The sequence below is a fragment of the Sitophilus oryzae genome, unplaced genomic scaffold, assembly GCF_002938485.1.
Source record: "Sitophilus oryzae breed Bouriz unplaced genomic scaffold, Soryzae_2.0 scaffold_87_pilon_pilon, whole genome shotgun sequence".
Taxonomy (NCBI): domain Eukaryota; kingdom Metazoa; phylum Arthropoda; class Insecta; order Coleoptera; family Curculionidae; genus Sitophilus; species Sitophilus oryzae.
This window is the reverse complement of record NW_022147505.1, coordinates 340156-363034: the sequence shown is the minus strand read 5'-3', so window position 1 is coordinate 363034 and position 22879 is coordinate 340156. Positions and strand designations below refer to the sequence as shown.

Sequence of the window (22879 nt, the reverse complement as noted above, 5' to 3'; positions counted from 1 at the left end):
CAAACCTTAATGCTGGATGTGCAGAAGTCATAGTCACGTGAGCCTGAATTAAGAAAATTTGTGTTAGAACTGAACTCATATAATTCGATACACCCGGTACCCAGGACGATCCAAGCTCGCGTCCATTCAAATATATACTCACTGGTGTTTCGAGAAAGGTAAATAAAATCGAAGCAAGCCGACCAATTCGCGCCACTCTTTACCGACCGCCGAAAGCAAAAACAAGTGAATGTCCGCGTCTGTCTTCCCGTCCGTCCGTCGACAAGTGAAACGAAAAAAGTGAAGAACGCTTTGACTTTTGGCGTGAAATCGCCGATGTAGGGCGATGAGAGAAGAGCTGGTTTAGTGGGTAATCGCGAAGAATCGGTTGATAGTGAGTGTGAGCGGCGCGTAGAGACTTTTTGTTTATATTGGTGGTGTCGCTGTGGGTCTTCGGAGTGCAGTGATTTTAGAAAGGTAAAGTTAGATATGAATTTGTATGCTTATAAAGAAGTTATTACTGTTTATGCTAATTTAAAAGTTTATTTATTTACTTGTGCTCAAATTAAAAGAGAATCGATATAAGAGTATATTTTGGTGAAATAAAGTCAAAATGTAATTAGAATTTGTGAAATGTTTTTAGTCTTATATATATATTTTATTTGGGATAATCTTTTTAAATTAATGACGAAAAGCATATTTTAAACAATCTCCAAATAACGGTTTAGAAAATAGTATAAATGTTCTGACATTTAGACATCAGGGTAAATTGGAAAACGAGACATAATTCGGCGACCAGATCAGCCATAATCAGCCAATGCTGATGCTGGTTGATAAAACTGAAAATAGTTTTAATATTACGGAAAAATAGTTCTTCTAATAGAAACAATATACGTCAATTTTGGTAAAAATCTGTATACAATACCTCTATAGATCACTGAACGTTACAAGGAATTATTTATACAAGGTAGAAGAGAAATCCTTAATATAAAATTAAATCTATTTGATATTCGATATGTAGAATCATAGTGTAGAATGATTGAAAATTCTTAAAAAATATGCTAATACCTTGACCTTAAACTCTTGTAGTAGTACCATAATTAAAATTAAAGACATACCTATCCAGAGCTGCAACAAGTCAATTTCAAAATGACTTAAATCTTTAGTCATTTCTAAAATCATAACGATTTAATTATTAAGTCAATTTCAGCATAAAGTTTAAATGATTTAAATCTTAAATCTTTGACTTAAATCACTTTCGTTCAGGTCAAGTCATTTTCGTAACGACTTAAGTCTGTATTTTTGATTTAAATGATGATCTCCAAGTTAAGTCAGCAAAATGACTTAAATTAAAATAATTACGGTCAAGTCAAGATAGCCAAAATTAAATTTATGTACCTATTTTTTAAATGTTACTATTACTTTTCTTGTATTACAAATTATCGGTTTCCTTATTACAAATGATACTAAAACCCCTTAAAATAAAACGGTTTATTTTCAACGGAACATAAAAAATTTGGGGTGGTAGATCTGGTCAAAAGAAACATTTTTTCTCTTTAACGTTTTTCAAATAAGTCCAAAATAACCGAGTTATTTTACTTTCCAAAAAAATAATTTTAAATTTCCCAAAAAATAATTTTAAATTTCCCAAAAAATAATTTTAAATTTCCCAAAAAATAATGTTTTTGCTAAAATTTTGAGAACCACTGGATCTTTTCTGGATTTCCTTTCATGTAAATTTAAGCTACTACCTATGTTGCCATATTATCAGGAAATTATGTTTTTTAACTTAAAATTTTAAAAAATTTCCAAATTTTTTTTTAAAAATTCCAAATTTTCAATTTTTTTTTTTTGCAAAAAATACCCCATGGGCGTGTTTCTGAGACCGAAATATACTACCAGTTAAAATATTTGCACTTATTTTTGGGGATACCCTGTATAATGGAGAGGCTTGTGCATGTTGGTGAAGTTGAACTTATGCTTAACGCATTATGATTCCTTCAATATCTACGAGAATATCTAGATTTTTGCTCATAACATTTTTACTTATATCTGTATAATAAGTGATAAAAAAGTAAACTATTTTGACACACATCTACCTACAACATACGAAATTTATATACTGTATGTCCGTAGATTGTCTTTACAAGAGGCAAAACTTTTTTATTATTGACATTTAGAGGAAAATGCATTCTTCATAAAAAAAATTGTTTGTCTAAAGTGATAATTATTATTATTATTATTCTTTCTTATTCTGTTTATACTTTTCCAAATTTCCATACAGTTTTAAAGAAAAAAAAACTATGAAAATATAGTTTGATTTTTGGAATTTTTTGAAGCCCTAAAAACAAAAGGCGTTTCTATGGTAATATAATTTCGATTTCATTCTTTGATAGATTGTTATTGATAGAATTGTAATTAACTTCATATTTTAATTACAGTTGAGGGTTGAAACATTTGGTGTTACACAGCAAAATAAAACACTAAATCACCACAATACACCAAAACACTTTTACTTTTACACTGGACGCGCGTTTCGCTAACCATGTTAGCATCATCAGCAGATGATTATAAACTGAGTTAGTTTATAATCTTCTGCTGTATTGTGGTGATTTAGTGTTTTATTTTGCTTTAACTTCATATTTGTTGTTGTTTTAAAATTTTAAAGAAGCACAAAATTTATTTAGTTCGATGTTACGGAAAGTGTAACAGCGAAAAATACTTATGACATATTGAAATTGAATCATTAAAGAATGAAATCGAAGCCTTTTGATTTTTATGGCAAAAATTCAACCATATTTTCATGTTTTTTTTTTATTTTCTCTAAAACGGTATGGAAATATGGAAACATATAAAGGGGATTAAACCATTTTAGAAAAAAAAATATTTCTTTAAATGTCAATAACAAAAATGTTTTTCCTCTTGTAAAGACAATCTGGGGAGATACTGCAGTTTTTAATATTTGTTTGTATAGAAGCTACCTGTCTACTTTGTTTTGGCGAAAATTATCCTATTAATAGAGATCAAAACATTCTACTGAATTTATAAGCTTTTTCTCTTTTTAGGGTTCCGTACCCAAAGGGTAAAAAAGGGGACTCTATTACTAAGACTTCGCTGTCCATCTGTCCGTCTGTCACAAAGGTCTATCTTATGAACCGTTATACAAATACTAAAACAAATACTAAAAACAGAATTAAATAAATGTTTATAAACAAAAAAGTGCCTTCACTAAATATTATCTTTTAAGTAAGAATTTTACATAGAATCTTTCAAGCCCTCGGCGGCCGCGTGGCTTAAAGCGTTAGGACTTTACGCTGTTATGACGTTGGAGCCGTAGTAAGGCAGGTTCGAATCCTAGTCAAGGCGACTTTTTTTAATCGTTTTTTTTTTAATTTTTACATATTTTTGGGGTGGTCTAATGGTTAGTGTGAGGGTCTCAGAGGCACCCATGGTTGTCGATGCCTTGTGTGTAACAAAACTCTGGGAAATGCCCGCAGTCTCTAAGACATACTAGCAAATCCTACTTCCACGTCCTTGCCGTGACCACTGGGCAATGAGTGGCGTACAATGGATGTACGTTACGCAGCTAACGGAAGAGGGTAAAAGGCGATTTTGCGGCGCCTTAAAACTGGAACAGATCGGCTAAGGGAGACAACCCCTACAGAAAAATCTTGGCCCTCCTGATAGGGGGTTGGGGCATCGGTCTAACTCCTCGATACCTGGAAAACCTAAAAAATGTTAAAAAGCCAAACAAAATGCCTCGAAATGGATCTGATATACGAAGACGAACCATGCAACGAAAACGGATAATGCACTTTGGAACATGGAACGTACAAGGTATCTCCAGAAAAATGGACGAAGTACTATATGAGATAAATAAATTAGAAATTGACCTAGCAGTATTAACTGAAATCAAGAAAAAAAGTCAAGGATCAGAGAACTTAGGAATGTATGATTACTTTTATAGCGGTGTTCCAAAAGAAAAGAGAGCGGGCCAGGGAGTGGCTATTTTGATACATCGGAAACATAGAAAATACATTACAACCTGGGAAGGAATCAGCGAAAGAATTATTAAGATTAATATGAATATTCGAGGATATAGATTAACAATCATTGGAGTATACGCAGTAAATGATGATTCACCAACAGCTTCAAAAGATACATTCTTCCAACAGTTGAATGATGAGATTATAAAAACCGGAAAAACGAGAGAAATATTTTTGTTGGGGGACTTAAATAGCCGCACCGGAAAAAGTGATAATGATGTTACTATAGGAAAATATGGAGAAGAGACGCTCAATAACAATGGAGAAAGACTAATTGACATGTGCAAACAGAATAACTTAAGAATTCTCAATGGATTTTATCAACATCGTAACATACACAAATATACGTGGACACAAGACACAAAAAAAATAAGATCTATCATAGATTACGTAATTACTAAACAAAAAACAAAAATACAGATTCAAGACGTAAGGGTATATAGAGGGGCGATATGCGGTAGCGACCACCACCTCCTAAAAGCGAAAATATTTCTACCATATAAACGAGAAAAAATAGAATATAAAGAAATAGAAAATGTAACGAAAGAAATTGAAGAGAGAAGGTACAACTTAACAGCGCTCGAGGACCCAGCGTGCAAATGTTATACAGAAAAAGATTAGAGGAAAAATTACAACAACAACCTTTCGAAACTCTGGAAAAACATTATTATTATATCAAGGAATGCATACACAAAGCAGCTTCTGAGGTCCTGGGTACAATCGACAATAATGAAAGGAAAAGGAAGCCTTACTGGTAGGACACGGATATACAGGATATTATAGAGGATAAAAGACGCAAATATACAAAATACTTGAGCACCAAGAAGATCGAAGACAAACTAATATATAAAAAAGCCCAAGCTAAAGTACGAAGAGAAATATGCCAGAAGAGAAATCTGATATGGGAAAAGAAGTGTACTCAACTAAACACATATATAGGAGGTAGAAGAAGCACAGAAAGTTGGAAATTTATAAAAAATGTCAGAAAGGGAAAAGGCAAAGAAATCATCTCCCCGATTACACCACAAAAATGGGAAGAATACATGGAAAATCTTATGACGGAAAATAGAGTCGAATTTATGGACTGCCCTGACGTGACGACAAATATAAGAACAATGGGATCCCCGATTAGAATATCAATGGACGAAGTAATTAATAATAAGCATGTACCTCACTAAAAAATCGTAAAGCACCCGGACCGGGAAATATACCGGCAGAGTTAATTAAATCAGGACCGAAAAAACTGTACGAACACTTAAGGAAAATATTCCAGGACTGCATAAACGGAACGGATGTACCACAAGAATGGAATGAGGCTTACCTCTCAACTATATACAAAAAGGGAGATCGTACTAAGTGCGAAAACTACAGGGGAATATCAGTAACAGTCACCGTGAGTAGAATATATGGAAAAATGTTGAGAAATAGGATCGAAAACGAATAGCAAGAAATAGAAGCCGAAGAACAAGCAGGATTTGGAGCCGGAAGATCGGCGGTGGACCACTTATTTACAGTCACTCAAGTAATAAGTAAAAAGAGCAATATAAACCAAGAGCTACATCTTGTGTTCGTGGACCTGCAGAAGGCATACGACAGCGTTCCCCTTGTGAGACTTTGGGAAGCTATCGAAAAAAACAATATAAATGTAGAGCTAATAAAAGCAGTAAAATAATTATATAAAAAAACAAAAACTAGAATAAAAGTCGGCAAAAAGTTAACAACAGGATTTAATGGAACCAAAGGTCTGAAACAAGGGTGCTGTATTTCACCAACACTGTTCAAGATATATCTCGAACAAGTTCTCAAAGGTTGGAAGCAAAAATGTAGAAATATGAGAGTACCCACAGGGGATAACATGCTCTACACACTTTGCTTCGCGGACGATCAGGTGATCATAGCACAAGATTACGATGACATAAATTATATGACACGTAAGCTTATAGAAGAATATCAGAAATGGGGACTCGAGATCAATACTAACAAAACAGAATATATATGTATCGGAGGAGAACAACAAGATCTAATGCCAGAAGAAGGGAAGAAAATTAAGTGCTGCACAAAATACAAATATTTGGGTATGCAAATCACAAATGATGGACTGTTGGATACAGCAATTAAAGAACGAAACCAACTTGGAAGGAATGCTATCACAGTATTGAATGGGACAGAAGTATAAACAACAAGAACAAAACTCTAATATACAATACCATCATAAAGAGTATAACCACGTACAGCTGTGACGTCTGGCCAATTAAGGAAACAACAAAACGAATGCTGGAAGCTACAGAGATGGATTTTTGGAGAAGATCAGCAGGTAAATCAAGACTCGAGCGAATAACTAATGATCGCATAAGAAAGATTATGGAAGTTAAACATACGATAGTGGACGACATAAAGAACAGTCAACTCATATGGTACGGGCATGTCCAAAGAATGGCAGAAATAAGAATCCCAAAGCAAATTATAAACTGGAAACCTGCAGGAAGAAGAAAACCGGGTAGACCGAGAAGAAGTTGGCAGGAAGGGATTGACACGCGAGTCCGACTCGCACTTGAACAAGTTTTTCTTTTTGGTTTGAACTTTACACGAAGCGTATTTGAACAAAAATAATGAAGGATTTGATTATGCTGTGCATTTGAATGCTTTCGATTCTCAACTAAGTATTTGTGATTGTTGGTATTTTTAATAGATTCTTCCTTCACTACTTAAATACTCACTTAAATACTCTATACCTCTAAATTCTGTGCCTTATTCCAATAAGGCTACAATAAAAATTTTGTTTAACTTTTCTCTCATTATTCAAAAAATAGTACAGATATGCTAATCTTCTTTACAGTTATCTCAGTGCAATTTCTTAACAAGAAGTAATGATATACAGTACCGTTCTTGTGTTAATGACCTGAATACTGATATCTACAAATACGCATTGAACAAACATAATGAATATTTAATAACCTTTTTTTTCTTCTTGTGACATCCGTTATTTAGTTTAACATTTTTCCTATTATTAAGTAAGAGAACTCAAAACATTTATTCTAACATAGTATTTCGTGTTGACTTCCCATTCAGAGCTTTCTTTAACCTTGTTCTATTACGTATCGCACAGTGTAATATGTTTTTTTAAGTTTAAGGTTGTGACACGTTAATAACCGTTATGACATATATGTAAAGATGTTATTAATTTTTTCATAAAAGAGAAATACTAAGTTTGCAGATATTAAAATTTTAGTACGGGTAATTAATTTGCGAACATAATGGCATAAGTTAATTTCAGTTTCTTGTAAAAACAACAGTCAATTATATTTCCATCATTACGCTTATCACGTTTTGCGGAATTCCTATTTGTCTTTACGCATCGTTAATAATTGATGAAAATGACATGATGCAATTACATTTAAATTACATCTTTCAATAGATTATATAAGCAAAACTGGTTGTTGATATTTACCGATTTGTTATACAACCAATACACAAGTTTGCTTATTATGGTTTAATGATATTACACTCACCGGCACGAAAAACGGGCACCTTAAAATGATGGGATATTTTAAAGATTAATATATTTTGATGATTTGGTAAGCAATATATAGTTAAATTATTTGAGTTTTTAGTATCTCTTTCTAAATTAAAAATTAACCTTTTGGAGGTCGCGCGTGGATTCACAGTCAGCAGTTTATGTTTCCCGGTCACGAGAATGGCCACGGAACGATGGGTGGCCAACAAGTCTCTATAGAATGGTGGAGAAACTCACCAGAGCAGAGACAGGCGAAAAAGTTCTTTGTAGAACATTCGCCAAAATTCACGGTAGACCTGATAAACAAGGACAGAAATACAGTCAAAGCTGTAGTAGGTCGACTAACAGGGGATTGCCATAAAAATTGGCAAGGGCCGGACTGGTTGCAGTGAAGGGAGAAAACATCACTAAAGGGGCGGCCATCACGGTCTTTCTGCCGAGGAGCAAGGGGAAAGACACCACCTACCTACTGAGCCTTATCCAGGGTCAGAACTTCAATGTGAGGACATCGAGTTGGCGAGTCATCAACTCGAGGGAGGAGGGTCATGGTCAGGTCCTCACAATAGGAATTGACCTCAAATCCAAGGAGGCAATAGAGAAAACATATCCTCTATTATAGATACGGGACAACACCGGGATCAGGTCTAAGGAGAGACCAAGTTAAAGAGGTGGAGAAAATAAAGACAGATCCGCCAGCCTCCACGCCGGAGCCTCCGAAGCCGGAGGCAAGCTCCTCGACTTTTAAGGGCGGCACAGAGGGCCAAACACCAACCGTGGAAGGGTGTGTACCCCCGGAGGAAGAACTGTTGGCAGAGGAGGATGGGAAATACCCTGTCCCCTCTACAACAGGGGTATGATGGGTTATAGACTGTGTGGTGACTCAAGGAAGAGGGGCAAAATAGATCTTAAAGGTCACAGTGATTAACCCCCCTCCCTCTTACTCATTCTATTTCTACAACAGGGCATTGTAAGCTAAATAGGTATCTAAAGCTGATGGGACTGACAGACGAAGCTATATGTATAGGTTCTGCCAATCTGAAGAAGAAACGACAAAACACATTTTATGTAGGTGTGACAGCTTGGCAAATGTGCGGTTCTCGGTAATAGGTAATGATAGGCCATTGCCATCCCAAGCAGCATTTGGACGTCGGGACAACGTTGTGTCATGCGACCAAACGTCGGGGCGCAACGTCGGCACAACCTCGTGTCAACCCTAGTCTGCACTAGTTTGGAGAATAATTTTTGGGTCGAAACGACGTTGGATACCGACGTTGGCTAGAAGCCTAATTTAGTACAAACTGCAACGTTGTTTAAAATCCTAATTCACAGAAATGCAAAAATAATATAGCGTCTAAGTCGCGTTTTATCCTAAATTGGGATAATTATAGTAAAAATATTATTTTTATGATTTAGTTAGAGACATATGTCAGATGGCAGTGAAGGAAAACAAAACAAAAGTATTTAAGTGTGGGGGATGTTTGAAGATCATAATTATTGAAACACTTTAGCCGACTCTGTAACTCGTTACCCAAGGCAAAAAAGTTAAACGCAAACAACTTTATTGATAAATGTATTGTTTCTACTTATGGGGTTTCTACTTAATACTAATGGGCCTTAAAATTAAAGAAGTTTTAAAAATTTTCTTGAATTTTTTTTTAGTAAAATGAGAATAATTTATTCGCAGTCGAAAAAATTGTTTCCGCGTGTTTTTTAGGGTCAAATATTTCAAGTTAATGTATTCAAAAAGCAGGAATTGCTATTTTAGGAACGAAACATTTTCTTATTTAACAACATGGCGGCTTTCGCTTTGTTGTTTTGGAGATTAAGATGGAGTAGTTCGAGTAGTCGCATACTGGACTAATAAAGTCGCAGTTCGGCCTTAACAGGTAGTATACTAGTCGCAAGATTGCCTAATTTAGTCATCCTAGAGTCTAGCTTCTGCCACCCTCTATAATCTAAAGAAACGAGAGAGTGGATAAACTATCGGTAATATATGTCACTGAACAGAACAATGAAGTGAAAACTGAAAGCACTGAACTGTCTGACTGAACAGAACAATGAAGTGAAAATTTAAGATTTAAGGTTATGGTTCAATACAGTTGCAAAAAGGTAGTGACTCGACGTCCTACCAACGTAACAATAAGGAAATCTAAACAACGTTGGAATTAGTAAAACAGACGACGTTTGCATAACGTTGGAATAGGTCCTGAAACTGACGTCGGAAAACTCTATATTGTCCAACGTTGTAACTACATTGTCCGAATCACCTAAAGATCACTTAAGCAAAAAAGGTTACAAGACAACGTTTATTCGACGTCGCAGAAGCTTCTACTTTGCTGTAGTACTAGTCCAACGTCGGCACAACGTTATAAAAACGTTTAAATTTATTTTAATACCCAAGGTAGGGAGCTAAGTATTTTTTGTAACTAATCCAACGTTGTGTTTAGTAAACATGTGGTCGCAAGTCGTGAAAATACTACTTGGGATGGAGCTACATGCAGGGTTCAGTCTCCAAGTTGCTAAACTTTGTGAAAATGATAGGATTGGAGAATGTAATCTAAGGATCAGAAAAGGACCACAATAGATCTGAGAAGGTCGCAGTGGATCAGGCCAAGGGCCACCTCTAAGAATTTAATTTAATCTAATCCTATTTTTCCCGATATTTCGAAAATCTGGAAACATCAGATGCTGCGCTTAGTATCTTCCTGCCTTTGCATATTTTATGAGAAGTGTACATTTGCACATCGTTTAGCGTAGTTAGTGTCTTTTTATACTCGTATGCGGAGTGTCAGTGCGCGCGCGACTGTTTGTGATACTCTTTTTACATCAATAATTTTATAATGTCGAACAAGGAAAGTTAATTTACTGATTTGTTTTAATTGAAAATAAGTAAATTGTGATAAAAAATGTATAAATCAATAATCAATTTATTATTAAATAAGTAGATTAGATAAAATTATTTTTTAGATGAACTCATATGAGATAGAGCAAGAACGATTACAACAGTCATTCATATATACTATACATACATACATACATACATACTCCCATCACCCGCTGACGAATATTCGACACGCATCAAAAGATGGTAGGTCACGCAGGGCGTTTTCTTTCATGAGCTTTTCTGTGACTGAAAAGTCTAAGACGTGATGTTATTTGCCTTTTGTTGCCTCTTTACTTTTTGGTTGTCGCTGTTAACTGAGTTTACAATTCTTCTCCATTGAGTTCTATTGTGAACTGCTTCTTCCCACACATTCTGCATGTTAATCCCCTTTTAGTTTTCGTGGAAAATGTCCTTGTACCTTTTGAGTTGTCCACCCGGTCTCCTCTTACCGTCTACAAGCTCACCGTAAAGCATAGATTTTGGTATGCGGTTTTCTTGCTTTCTGCATACGTGACCAGCCCATCTTAAGCGGGATTTTGTAACCATGACTTCAATACTCTCGCAGTTAGCTTTTTCAAGGACCGATACGTTTGATACATGATGGAACCACCGGATTCTTAAAAGTTATCTAAGGTGTCTCTGTTGCAACTTGTTTAATGCGTTCATGTGTCGGCGGTACGGCACCCAGGTTTTGCTCCCATATAACATGGTGGGGATTATAATTGCTCGGTACACTGCAAGTTTTGTTTTTGTACTCAAGTCATGATTGTAGAAAACCCTGTCTTTTAATTTCCAGAATGCTCTTGAGTTTATCCTGTGCTGAATTTCAGAGTCGATAATTAAATTCCGCTACATATTCCAATAGTTCTTCCCCGATTTTACTATCTACAACATCTCATTATTAGGCTATTTACGATCTACAACAGCTCATGCAAGCAACAATTTGAACGAAGATGACGAATTCACTACTGAACATGACGATGACAAGGAAGGAGAAGTGGATATTATAGAAAGGGCAAGCACCTGAAATAAATTCTAATACAGATATAGCATATATAGCATACACGAATGTTCCATAATCACTGTTCTACACTGAAAAAAAGGATCTCTCAGTTGAAATGAATATGACTTTGACCCAAAAGATTGGCGCGATTTCAATAGGGCCAAGAACGACGTTTCTCTGCCCAAAGCATTAACTATCTTTTCATAAGCTTTAAAGAATTACTTTAGAGAATAGAAGAATCTATCTGTCCAAAGTATTTCACTCTTGACCCAAAATGAATATGCAAAGAAGTTCTTGCTACAAGAACAATAGTCTCTTTGATTCATGCATAAATTCTTGATTGAAAAGGGACTTTCTTGATTAAAGAGACACTTTTCTTAAACCAATAGCGAATACTATTGACTCAACTAAAATTTATTTTGATCTAAGAGAAGTCTATACATCATATACAGGCATATACAGGCTTATTACGAGGTATATTATTTTCGGATAAATTTGTGTAAAAAAAAGTGATATTATTTACCTCGATAGTAGTTATTTCTGCTTCTTTACTCCTTGGTAATTTTGGGGTGGTTCATCACTCTACAAGTTACAAAAAATGTTACATCCCGATTAATCAAAGTAAAGCAAATAAATTATTAAAATTATAAGCTTTGGTCACATTTTGAATTTTTTAATACGACTTGAAATTCTAAAATTTTTGTAATTATTTGCATAAAAAAATCGATACCTATATTGTTATTCTATCTATAGTCACGCATGCATTATCTAAACAGGTGCATTAGGTAAATGTCTCTTACCTTCAAATATAGCAAATAAATACTCTAATTTCCATTTTTTCAGAAACTCCCTTAAAGAATCCATATATCCTAAAATTTGTCCATAAAAAATGGGAAATGCATGTTAATAACGATCACTAATTTGTTATACGATATACGTTTACAAAAGCAAATTATACAAAATTCGAAGTAAAACTTTCCAAGCAACAAAACCCGTGCGTACTATGATGTGCGACCTATGAAATGCGACGTATGACTGATCAGACTGCCGACTGATTGTATATACCGTCCTTTGTCATCGTCTTTGCGTGTCGTTATTATTTTTCATCAAAAGAGTATTTAGCCATTGGAAAAATGGCCATGTTTCTTGAATGAAGTACTTCCTAGCGTATTTTTCTTATTATCTTAAAACAAAGTAACTTGCACTTGGTTGAATAAAAATCAAGAGAAATTTTCGAATTTTTCAAGAGAACCAGTTTTCTTGAGTTAAGGAAGTTTTTCTTCAGGCAAAATATTTTCTATTACGCTAAAATAAATTCTCTTGCCATTAAATTTTTTTTTTCAAGAACGATGACGACTTTTTAGTTCAAGTCTATCTTTTTTATCAGTGTACGCATTTATTTTTTCATTATTATTTATTTTTGTTTTTGAATAATATTTATTAGTTTGTGTTTTTGCGTGTTTTGTGTAATATATTTTATGTTTATGTTGCTGCAACCTTTTTTGTCAAAAAGTTCCCATCTGTCAGTTATACGAGCGAAAACAAAATGTTGATATTTTGGTGAACATTTTAAACGCCCTGTGGAATATGTTAAGACAGCAATGAATTTTGTTTAAACATTTTATGGTCTTTATTTCTATGTGATTTCAGCTTCCAGCCTATGTATAATAATAAAATAATTAGAGAAATTAATTTACTTTTTAACCTACCGGCACCAAATAACCACCGCCATTACGTCACTGAATTCAAACCTCCATTGCAGCTCTGTCTTCTACCAGGAGAATATAAATCGACCGAGAGTATAGCGAACAGTATGAAATTATCTCATGTCACAGATAGTCAGTCAATACTCAAAAGAAGAATAATAACAACAATATAACCACAGTGTAAATAACAACAATTCATTAAATTTGCATAGCTGACAACAAAAAAATGTTATATTTTTATCAATATATATAAAAAGTATGCTGCTAACTGATAATAATAAAAAAAGTTTTGCCGTTTGTTGTCCTCAGGAAACAAGGTTCTCGTGTTGCGAACAATTTAATCAGGAGAACATGAGTGGAAAGAATAAAGAAAGCATTTAGGATTACGTAGGAAAAAATATTAAGGACTGGTTTTTGTGATTATTACTACATATATTTTTTTTATTCGATACTTAATCATTCATGATATTCAAAATTAAGATTATATTGCTCTTAATTAATATTATTGTTACAAGCTCTACATTTAAAATTTTTTACTACCTCCAATAAATGAAATAAATTTTAATAAAAATAAAAATATCTATACTAATATACAGGGTGTTTCAAAACAAATGCGAAAAACTTCAGGGGGTGATTCCTTGTTCAAAATAAAGGGTAGTTTGCTTTATAAACGTTGGGTCAAAAGTCAACCATTAGGGAGATATCGCGGTACAAAGATGGCGGAAAAATAATGTTTTTATTCTTTATCTTGAAAACGAAAAACGATAGACTAATGGAATTTTATGGAGCATTACTGTTATGAAAACATACTTTCTGGTAATTTTCTCACTTTTTTAAAATGAGTGGAAGGTGTTGAAATAAACTACCCCTATCATTCTTGTTAACGAAATTAAAAAAAAATGCTTATCAAACACATGCAAAAAAATTAATTTGGATAGTTTAGTTTGTTTAGAAACTTTTTTATCTCTTGTGTTTTTTTGATAAAACTCACCGATTTGAAATTAAAAAATAAAATGTAAAGCATTACATATCAGGACATAAAACATTTTTAGATAAAGAATCTAGTGGGCTGCTCTAATTTTTTTAGGAAAAAATCTAGTCGGCCGCTGTCACTTTTTAGGATGTTTCTAATATTATTTTATTGACATTACTCTACTGCAATACGTTATTATCTAGATTCTTATTATTATCGTTATTATTACTAGATTCTTTATCTAAAAATGTTTTTGATCCTGGTATGTAATGCTTTACATGTTATTTTTTAATTTCAAATCGGCGAGTTTTATCAAAGAAACACAAGAGATAAAAAAGTTTCTAAATAAACCAAGCTATCCAAATCAATTTTTTTTGCATGTGTTTGATAAGATTTTTCTTTAAATTTCGTTAACAAGAATGATAAGGGTAGTTTATTTCAACCCCTTCCACTCATTTTAAAAAAGTGAAAAAATTACCAAAAAGTGTGTTTTCGTAGCAGTAATGCTCCCATAAAATTTCATTAGACTATCTCTTTTTCGTTTTTCAAGATAAAACATAAAAAAACATTATTTTTCCATCATCTGCATCGATATCTCAATGGTTGACTTAACGTTAATGAAACAAACTACCATTTTGAACAAGGAATCGCCCCTAAGTTTTCGCATTTGTTTTGAAAGCTACCCTAACACCAAAATCATAAGTGCCTGACATACTGATTAATCACGATCCTGCTCAAACCACTCAACGTAAGAAGCTCAATTTTGGCATACAGGGTTGATTCTAGGGTGTAGAGGTTCGATAAGAAGGGATTTTCGAAATTCCAGTTCAAGAGGGTGAAACCACCCCTAAAATATTACAATATTTTTATTTAAAAACAGTCAAGTCTCCGAAAAACAGCTTAAACACGTATATTTATTTTTGTTGTTTTTTTTACATATTTTAAGATTTTATAAAAATATATACACGGTGTTTCGTAAAATCTGGTCATTGGTCAATCACGACCTGCTTAAAGCGCTTGACGTAAAAAGCTGATTTTTGGAAAACAGATTGACTTTAGGGTGTTCGATAAGAAGGGATTTTTCGAAACTCGAATTCTAAGTGTGTGAAACTATCCCTCAAATATTAAAATATTTTTTATTTAAAAACCGGTGAGTTTTTCGGGAAAACTCTTAAACACGTATATTTTATTTTGTTGTTTTACATATTTTAAGATTTTTTATAAATTTATACAGGGTGTTTCATAAAATATGACCATTGAGTAATCACGATTCTGCTTAAACTGCTTGACGTTTAAAGCTGATTTTTGGTAAACGAATTGACTGTAGGGTGTAGAGGTTCGATAAGGAGGGGTTTCTCCAATCTCGAATTCCAAGAGGGTTAAAACGCCCCTCAAATATTACAATATTTATTGTTTAAAAAAACGGTTAGTCTTTCGGGAAAACGCTTGGACAAGCATTATTTATTTGGTTTTTTACATATTTTGAAATTAAACATAGAAACATAATAGAACATATTAAAAAATCATACAGGGTGTTCCAAAAAGTTGGGTAATCGATTAACCACGATTCTGCTTAAACTGCTTGACGCAAAAACGGATTTTTCGAAAGTCAAATTCCAATGAGATGAAACTACCCCTCCAATATTATCAAGTTATATAATACTGTCGCCCTATTGTTTTTTCTCTTGCTGACATAAATGTGAGAAAATTTTATCACTGTATAGATTGACATTTTTGTCAACTTTTGACATTTTCAATTAAAAAAAAATAGCACTTTAAATTTCAATAGTTTAGAAAGCCATAGCTATAAATGTAACGACAATTTGACTCGAAATATCAAGAGTATGGTACCAAATTAATCGTAAAAAATGCTTTTTCTAAATATGCTAATCAGCCACCCGCATTCCATTTGAAAAAATTGAATTATGTTTAAAAGTACGATTTGGGCATCTTTTAACAGGTCAGGACGAGACACGAAAAATATTAGAAGATCAAATATATTTTTCTAAGGCCCCTTGATTGAAAATTAGTGGTTTTAATACAGTCATGGTGCTCTGAATTAAAATTTAAAATACGATTTTTTATAAGCGAGAATGTCAAAAGTTGACATGTATGTCACTCTATTCAGAGTGTCATTTTCTATCGAAAAAAGCAAAAAAGTCATGTCGAGGAAAAAGCTTTTACAAATCAAAAGTAGTAATTTCCGGTAAAACAGGAAGTGATCGAAGACAATTGAATACGTCAATCAATCCTGATTTATGTCATATACTAACATACCAAATCTGGTTTATTTATATGAAAAAAATATTTATCGGGACGTTTATAGGTCTATCGGGACGGGTATGGTTAATATTAAGTCATTTGACAAAACATATACTTCGTAACAAAAAGTGTAACGTGCGTGCAATTCAATTATTACGAAAATTTCAATGTTGTACGCATTTTTTATTATCAGGAATTGCTTGACCTCAATGACTATTTAATGAAAGTCTTTCGTTAACACTTAAAATGAAAACGATGTCGATTTATCATAGGCTGGAATATACGAAGGTGAAGTTCAATGAAATTGAATTTATTAAAAATATAAAAAGGCAGGTATTTTAGTTTCTTCTTGCAAGGGCTGCTAAGGGTGGACATTTTCGAAGAACATTTATGGGGATTGGATATCGTATAGATACAATATTTTTATAAATTTTAGAATAATATATACGACGGACGATACGGTTTGTTTAAGATGTGGCAACCAGCTGAAACAAGGGATATATTTCCCCGTAAGTCTACCTAAGAATTTCCAAGCAAAATTAGCAGCAAACTGTTATTGTGTGGAAATTAAATGAGAATTAATAAGGGAGAAAATAACACAGCGGTTAGTTGTCTTCTTTACAGAAAGCCAACCAGCGCTAAAAATACTCATAGCGGTTAAGTCCCCTTAAACCCCCCTAGTTGAGCCACTGTGGGCACTGTGCCACTGTAGGCGCCGTATGTTTCATGGCGCTTATACATATATTCTATGGCGCTGTATGTTTCAGTACGTTATTAAGTTTCAATATTTAGGTATTTATTTATTCTGAAAAATTTTCGGAATAATATTTTAAGATTTTTTAAAAATGTATACAGCGTGTTTTGAAAAATCTGGTCATTGATTAATCACGATCCTGCTTAAAGCTCTTGACGTAAAAAGCTGATTTTTGGAAAACGGATTGACTTTAGGGTGTAGAGGTTCGATAAGAAGGGATTTTTCGAAACTCTAATTCTAAGGGGGTGAAACCACCCTCAAATATTAGAATATTTTTTATTTAAAAACCGGTGAGTTTTTCGGAAAAACTCTTAAACACGTATATTTTATTTCGTTGTTTTACATATTTTAAGATTTTTTAAAAATATATACAGGGTGTTTCATAAAATGTGACCATTGAGTAATCACGATTCTGCTTAAACTGCTTGACGTTTAAAGCTGATTTTTGGCAAACGGATTGACTGTGGGGTTGAGGTTCGATAAGGGGGGGTTTCTCGAATCTTAAATTCCAAGAGGGTGAAAACGCCCCTCAAATATTACAATATGTTATTTAAAAAACGGTTAGTCTTTCGGGAAAACGCTTGGACACGCATAATTTATTTTGTTTTTTTACATATTTTGAAATTTTTTTAAAAAAAAAACAGGGTCTTCCAAAAAGTTGAGTAATTGATTAACCACGATTCTGCTTAAACTGCTCGACGTTTAAAGCTTATTTTTGGCAAATGTGAGAAAATTTTATCCAGTTTGTATGTTAATAGAAATTCTTGCTTTGCTTTATCATCACCATTACAAATTATTAATTCGACGCGAACGAAGTCGCGGGTACACGCTAGTTTGAGTGTAGAATAAATTCGAACTCTAGTGTGTAGTTGGTTTACTTATGAAGAATATACTACACATTTTCTTATATTGCTATTTTTTGACCGCAAATGGTAAAATTATAACTAAGAGCTTCTCGCCCGTCGAGTGAGATGCACCCTGTACACTGCTACGCAATTTAGGATCTACGCCGATCGAGGGGCAAGGCGTAGGTAGATCGGAGTGTATACGTATAGACGAGTGGCGGAATTTTGGCTTTTTTATATCGCAATTTGTAAACAGCGCTTATTTGTAAACAACGACCGTTTTTAGTGAGGTATTTTAGATAACAATCGATATTTAGAAATGTTTTGACACCCTGGAAATACTACCACCGAGCATGTCATTGTTGCAACTTGCAACTGCGTTAATACGCCTGGCGGTGACCGCCTCATACTCTTTCAGATACTTAGCAATAAAATAAAGAAACCTGTTATTTTTAAGCTGTTATTTTAAGCTGTTTTTTTATAAATAACTATAACAGTTTCAACTGTTATCTAAAAATAATAGTTTTGCCCATCACTAGTTAAAGTTTAGTTTTCAAACTTGAAAACTAAACTTTCTTCCAAATGTTTCACCGGAAATAACTACAACTTTTGATTTTTAAATGACACCCTCGGTACTTTTTTTGTACTTTACTCGATAATGATACCTACTATAATATAAATAGAATGACATATTATATTCCAACTTTTGACATTCCCACACAAAAAAAAATCGTATTTCGAATTTCAATCTAGAAGGCCATGACTATGTTAAGTCTTTCTTGAATTATAGGTTAATTTGCACATTTATTCATGAAATTTTACTATAGGTAAATTGTTTTTATCAACTCGACGGTGCGGAGGTAACTACTGCTGTTACCCTTATAGCAGGAGATCAGAGAATGCTGCATAGACATTACCTATTTGTATTTCATGTATACGTACGTCCACACTTATACAGGATTGATCTCCATACTTGAATTTATAATATAAAATAAAAATGTTTTAAGGAATTATTTAGAGTCCCATTTTTACAAATCTGAGAAACATTAAAATTTTTCTTGATGGTCTATACAGGGTGCTACAAATTCGAGGTACGAGCATTGGTATCTCGGTAACGAACATGGTTAAATTAGGGCAAAGTTGCGCTATGGGATGTTCACCAAGAGGCCATCAAAAAAGTTTTAAAAATTTCAAGGATTGCTGAGTTTTTTGGAAAAAACTGATTTTATTAAAAATAAACTTTATTTTTTCTTGTCGTTACTTTTTATAAAATCAAAAAACTAATTACACATTCTCATAGCCGCTTTATTAGGGTTATCTGATAGAATTTTTAGATTTTCAAATTAACTGATAATTTGTGATATTGAGATACAGAGGCCTAATTATTTTTTTTTAAATACGGACCTGCATTTTTTATTTCAGATTTTGAAAGAACTCGGTCTCCTGAGTACAATAATATGCCACACTATATTTTATTTGTTTTGACATTTGAACACAATTTATTTAAACTAATTTCAAGTCCGGCTATGTTTTTTTTTAATATTTAATCTATTCATCGTTACAATATTGATTAGCATTCAAAATTAACAATGACGTGGGGTAAAACATTCAATACGGAAAATCAAATACAATAAAATAATATAAAATAATTAATATAAATATAATATAATATAAACAATCAAATCATTTTCCCGGAAGATGGACTGGAAATGGTAGAGAGCAATATAATGTCCAGCGAGGGTCCTGGACTTATCGCCAAGGGGCTACATTACTTGACGTCATTTGTAAAAGTGAAATCAATTCATCTCAACATTTACAATAAAGAGTACAAAATGCATTCGGAAGTATAAGACGAAAGTTCAAAGAGCTATAAATAAAAGTGGTAACCCTTTCGAACATGTAGAACATTAGAAACTAGTTTGTAGAAGTTGATTTATTTATAATAACTATGACTAATATTATGCATAATAATGCAGTCGCACACCGAGATTTCAAATTCACAATAAAAAAAGTTAAAAATAATATCTTTAAATTTCTGACCTGGTTATTATTTATTTGAATCTTCCAATTGGCTCCTTATTCAATGTTAATTAGCGCTGATCAATATTGTTGGGATGAATATAAACAGATTAAATAATTTAAGAAACCAGAGTCGAACTTAAAATTAATTTAAATATAATTAAATAGTTTTGTTGCTGTTAAGGTACCCAAAACATAAAAAAATATGAAGTGTGGCATATCATTGTACTCAGGAGACCGAGTTCTTTGAAAACCTGAAATTGCAGGTCCGTATTTAAAAAAAAAATAAGTTGGCCTCTGTATCCCACAAATTATCAGCTAATTTGAAAATCTAAAATTACTATCAGACAGCCCTAATAAAGTGGCTATGAGAATGTGCAATTAGTTTTTTGATTTTCTAAACAGTAACGACCTGGCTTTTGTTAAAGCCTTGAGACTGCCCAGATAGCACAAAAGGAACATTTACATTCTAAGAATATTCCTCCTAATTTCTTATAAGTATATTCTTTTTTTAATAAGTATGGCATATGAATAGTACATTCTACTATGAATGTGATTTAAATGTATATTATCAGCATGACCTTAGAATGTCCTCTTAAATTATGGTTTACAATAAATTATAAGTATCAGCTATTCACGTTATAAACATATCAATATCTGAATAAAAATAAAGGAGAATAAAAATGATTTCGAAATGAAAAAATAAATACAATACATTATATTTGTATATTTTCTTACTATTAAATTTTTGTGTATTAAATAATTTGGGATTTTATATATTAGTAAAAAAATATAATAATAAACTTATAGATGCACTGTAAACAAATATTCAAGCAAAAATACAGTGTTTCTTATTCTAACAAATAAATAAACCTGTAAAACTGTATAAATAAAAACGATCTTCCATTATGAAATAAAAAGATCGATTATACCAAAAGATAGTTTGATAAAACTCGATAGATTTTAATCGATTTTTTGGGTAAAAAGATCGATCTTCGATTGAAATCGATTCGAATCGTACATCCATAACATAACCAAACCAAACGTAAACGTGCTTCATCCAAACTATTTTAATGATTTAGAGAACAACGGCATACGGTCGAATCGGCCTACAAACACGTAAACGTTTACGTACCCATGCGCATTTCTTATATTTTCTATTTTTTATACACGTAAAAGATTCTTTACGTCTACGTATACGTGCCAGGAGCGGCCGATTCGACCGTATGCCGTTGTTCTCTATTTAAAACACTGAGATAACGTAAAGGTAAGTGATGCAAATAATTATTTTAAGGATAGAATCGGTAAAATAGTTCTTGTTATGTTTGTGTTTTCAGTATCTATTTTAAGGAGAGCGAATTTAATGTTCTAAAACCATGAGACCTCGAAAAAAAATAGGTTATACTAAAAAATATTTTAAAATTCAACCAAAAAAAGGAGCCAAAATCTTATTTAAGTCAATGTTACGCAAATATGACTTCAATATTGTACATTAAACTGGATTCAGACTAAAGTGATTCTTTATTATCCTCCGTACATCATCAAAGTAGTAGTATCTCTGGTAGTATCATTGAAGATTTCTGTTCTAATATAAGTGTAGTTCCAGTGCTGAAATTTCCTACAATATAGTATTTATATAGGTATGTAGGCTCTTCTATAATCATTTATTGTGTATTTTTTAAGAGAAAGGTATTTTTTAGAATTATTAGGTTCGAGAATTATCTAGACTTGGTGGTTCAGGAGTAGCACAAAGTACAAGGAAAGTGCTTTATAAGATTCTGGGCAATGAAATTGCACAAAAATATTCTTGGGATGGGGCCAAACAGACGAGAAGTTTGAAATCATTGTTAGTGGCCAAAAGCAATTTTAGGTATCTGAACTTAAAGATATTTGGTGTTGCAAAGACTGTAATAACATATATTTTAGACTCCATGAAAGGTCAATTTCAAGAGTCAAAAGAAACCGAAATTATCAATATAATTAAAATATGGCTTGTAAAAACAAAAGAAAGATTAAAAAATACAAAGGTAAGTTGTGCAAATTTATTTGAACAATATAATTTTGCTGATATTATTTCAGAAGGGTAGACAAGAGAATATATAAACATAAACATAGAAGATAATATCAATGTATATTGTTATATTAAAATATTTTTAATTAATAAACATATATTACTCAAGTTTGTCTTTATCCTTACCTATTATTTTTAACCGTTCTATTTATTAGTTAATTTTTGATTATTACACACCAAATTATTTAATTTCAGCAAATTGTTTGTAGTGTGTCCCCGATATGAATGTACTGTATAGGTATCCTATAGATTTTAAGAGATAAAAAAATTGCTAAATATGAAAAAATTTGTATCTATACAGGATATTGGTACAGTGCATCCTTATACAGAACATCCTGTAGATACAGAGTTGAGGGTTGGAATGTTTGTTGTTACAACAGCAAAATAAAACACTAATTCACCACAATATACCAAAACACTTTACTTTTGAACTGGACGCTTGTTTGGTTAATCATGTTAGCGTCATCAGCAGATGATTAAAACTTAAATTTTGACCATCTGCTGATGATGATAACATGGTTAGCGAAACGCGCGTTCTGTACAAAAGTAAAGTGTTTTGGTGTATTGTGGTAAATTAGTGTTTTATTTTGCCTCTGTAGATAATAAAAAAATATGGAAAACATATGAAAAGCATAAATATAGAATATTAAAAACATGAATATCATATAATTGGAATATTATTTTTAAATATATTCTTTTACGAATATATAATTCACGTGCATACAATATATCTTGGAATGTGAAACGCACTTCTATATCACTTGAATAGGGTGGAACGTAATCTCTGCTATTCATGTGCCATATATGTTCCCAATGAAAAAAA

The 22879-nt window shown here is 32.7% G+C and overlaps 2 protein-coding genes across 2 annotated transcripts in view; both read left to right on the top strand.

Annotated features, from left to right (window-relative positions):
- The first annotated feature begins 209 nt into the window (after window positions 1-209).
- The window catches only part of LOC115890496 (pancreatic triacylglycerol lipase-like), an 85537-nt gene continuing 62867 nt past the window's right edge, over window positions 210-22879 (top strand). Inside the window, exon 1 of the mRNA XM_030910743.1 lies at window positions 210-456. The gene's annotated coding sequence lies outside the window, so the exon portion shown is untranslated. The remainder of the gene's footprint in view (window positions 457-22879) is intronic.
- Window positions 3735-4646, top strand: LOC115890511 (craniofacial development protein 2-like). Its single transcript, XM_030910758.1, has one exon. The coding sequence runs from the start codon at window positions 3735-3737 to the stop codon at window positions 4644-4646; it is 912 nt and encodes a 303-aa protein (XP_030766618.1).

Bases quoted from the DNA above. Each gene is read 5' to 3' on its own strand.
- LOC115890511 (XM_030910758.1), top strand. From the start codon at position 3,735: ATGCCTCGAAATGGATCTGATATACGAAGACGAACCATGCAACGAAAA.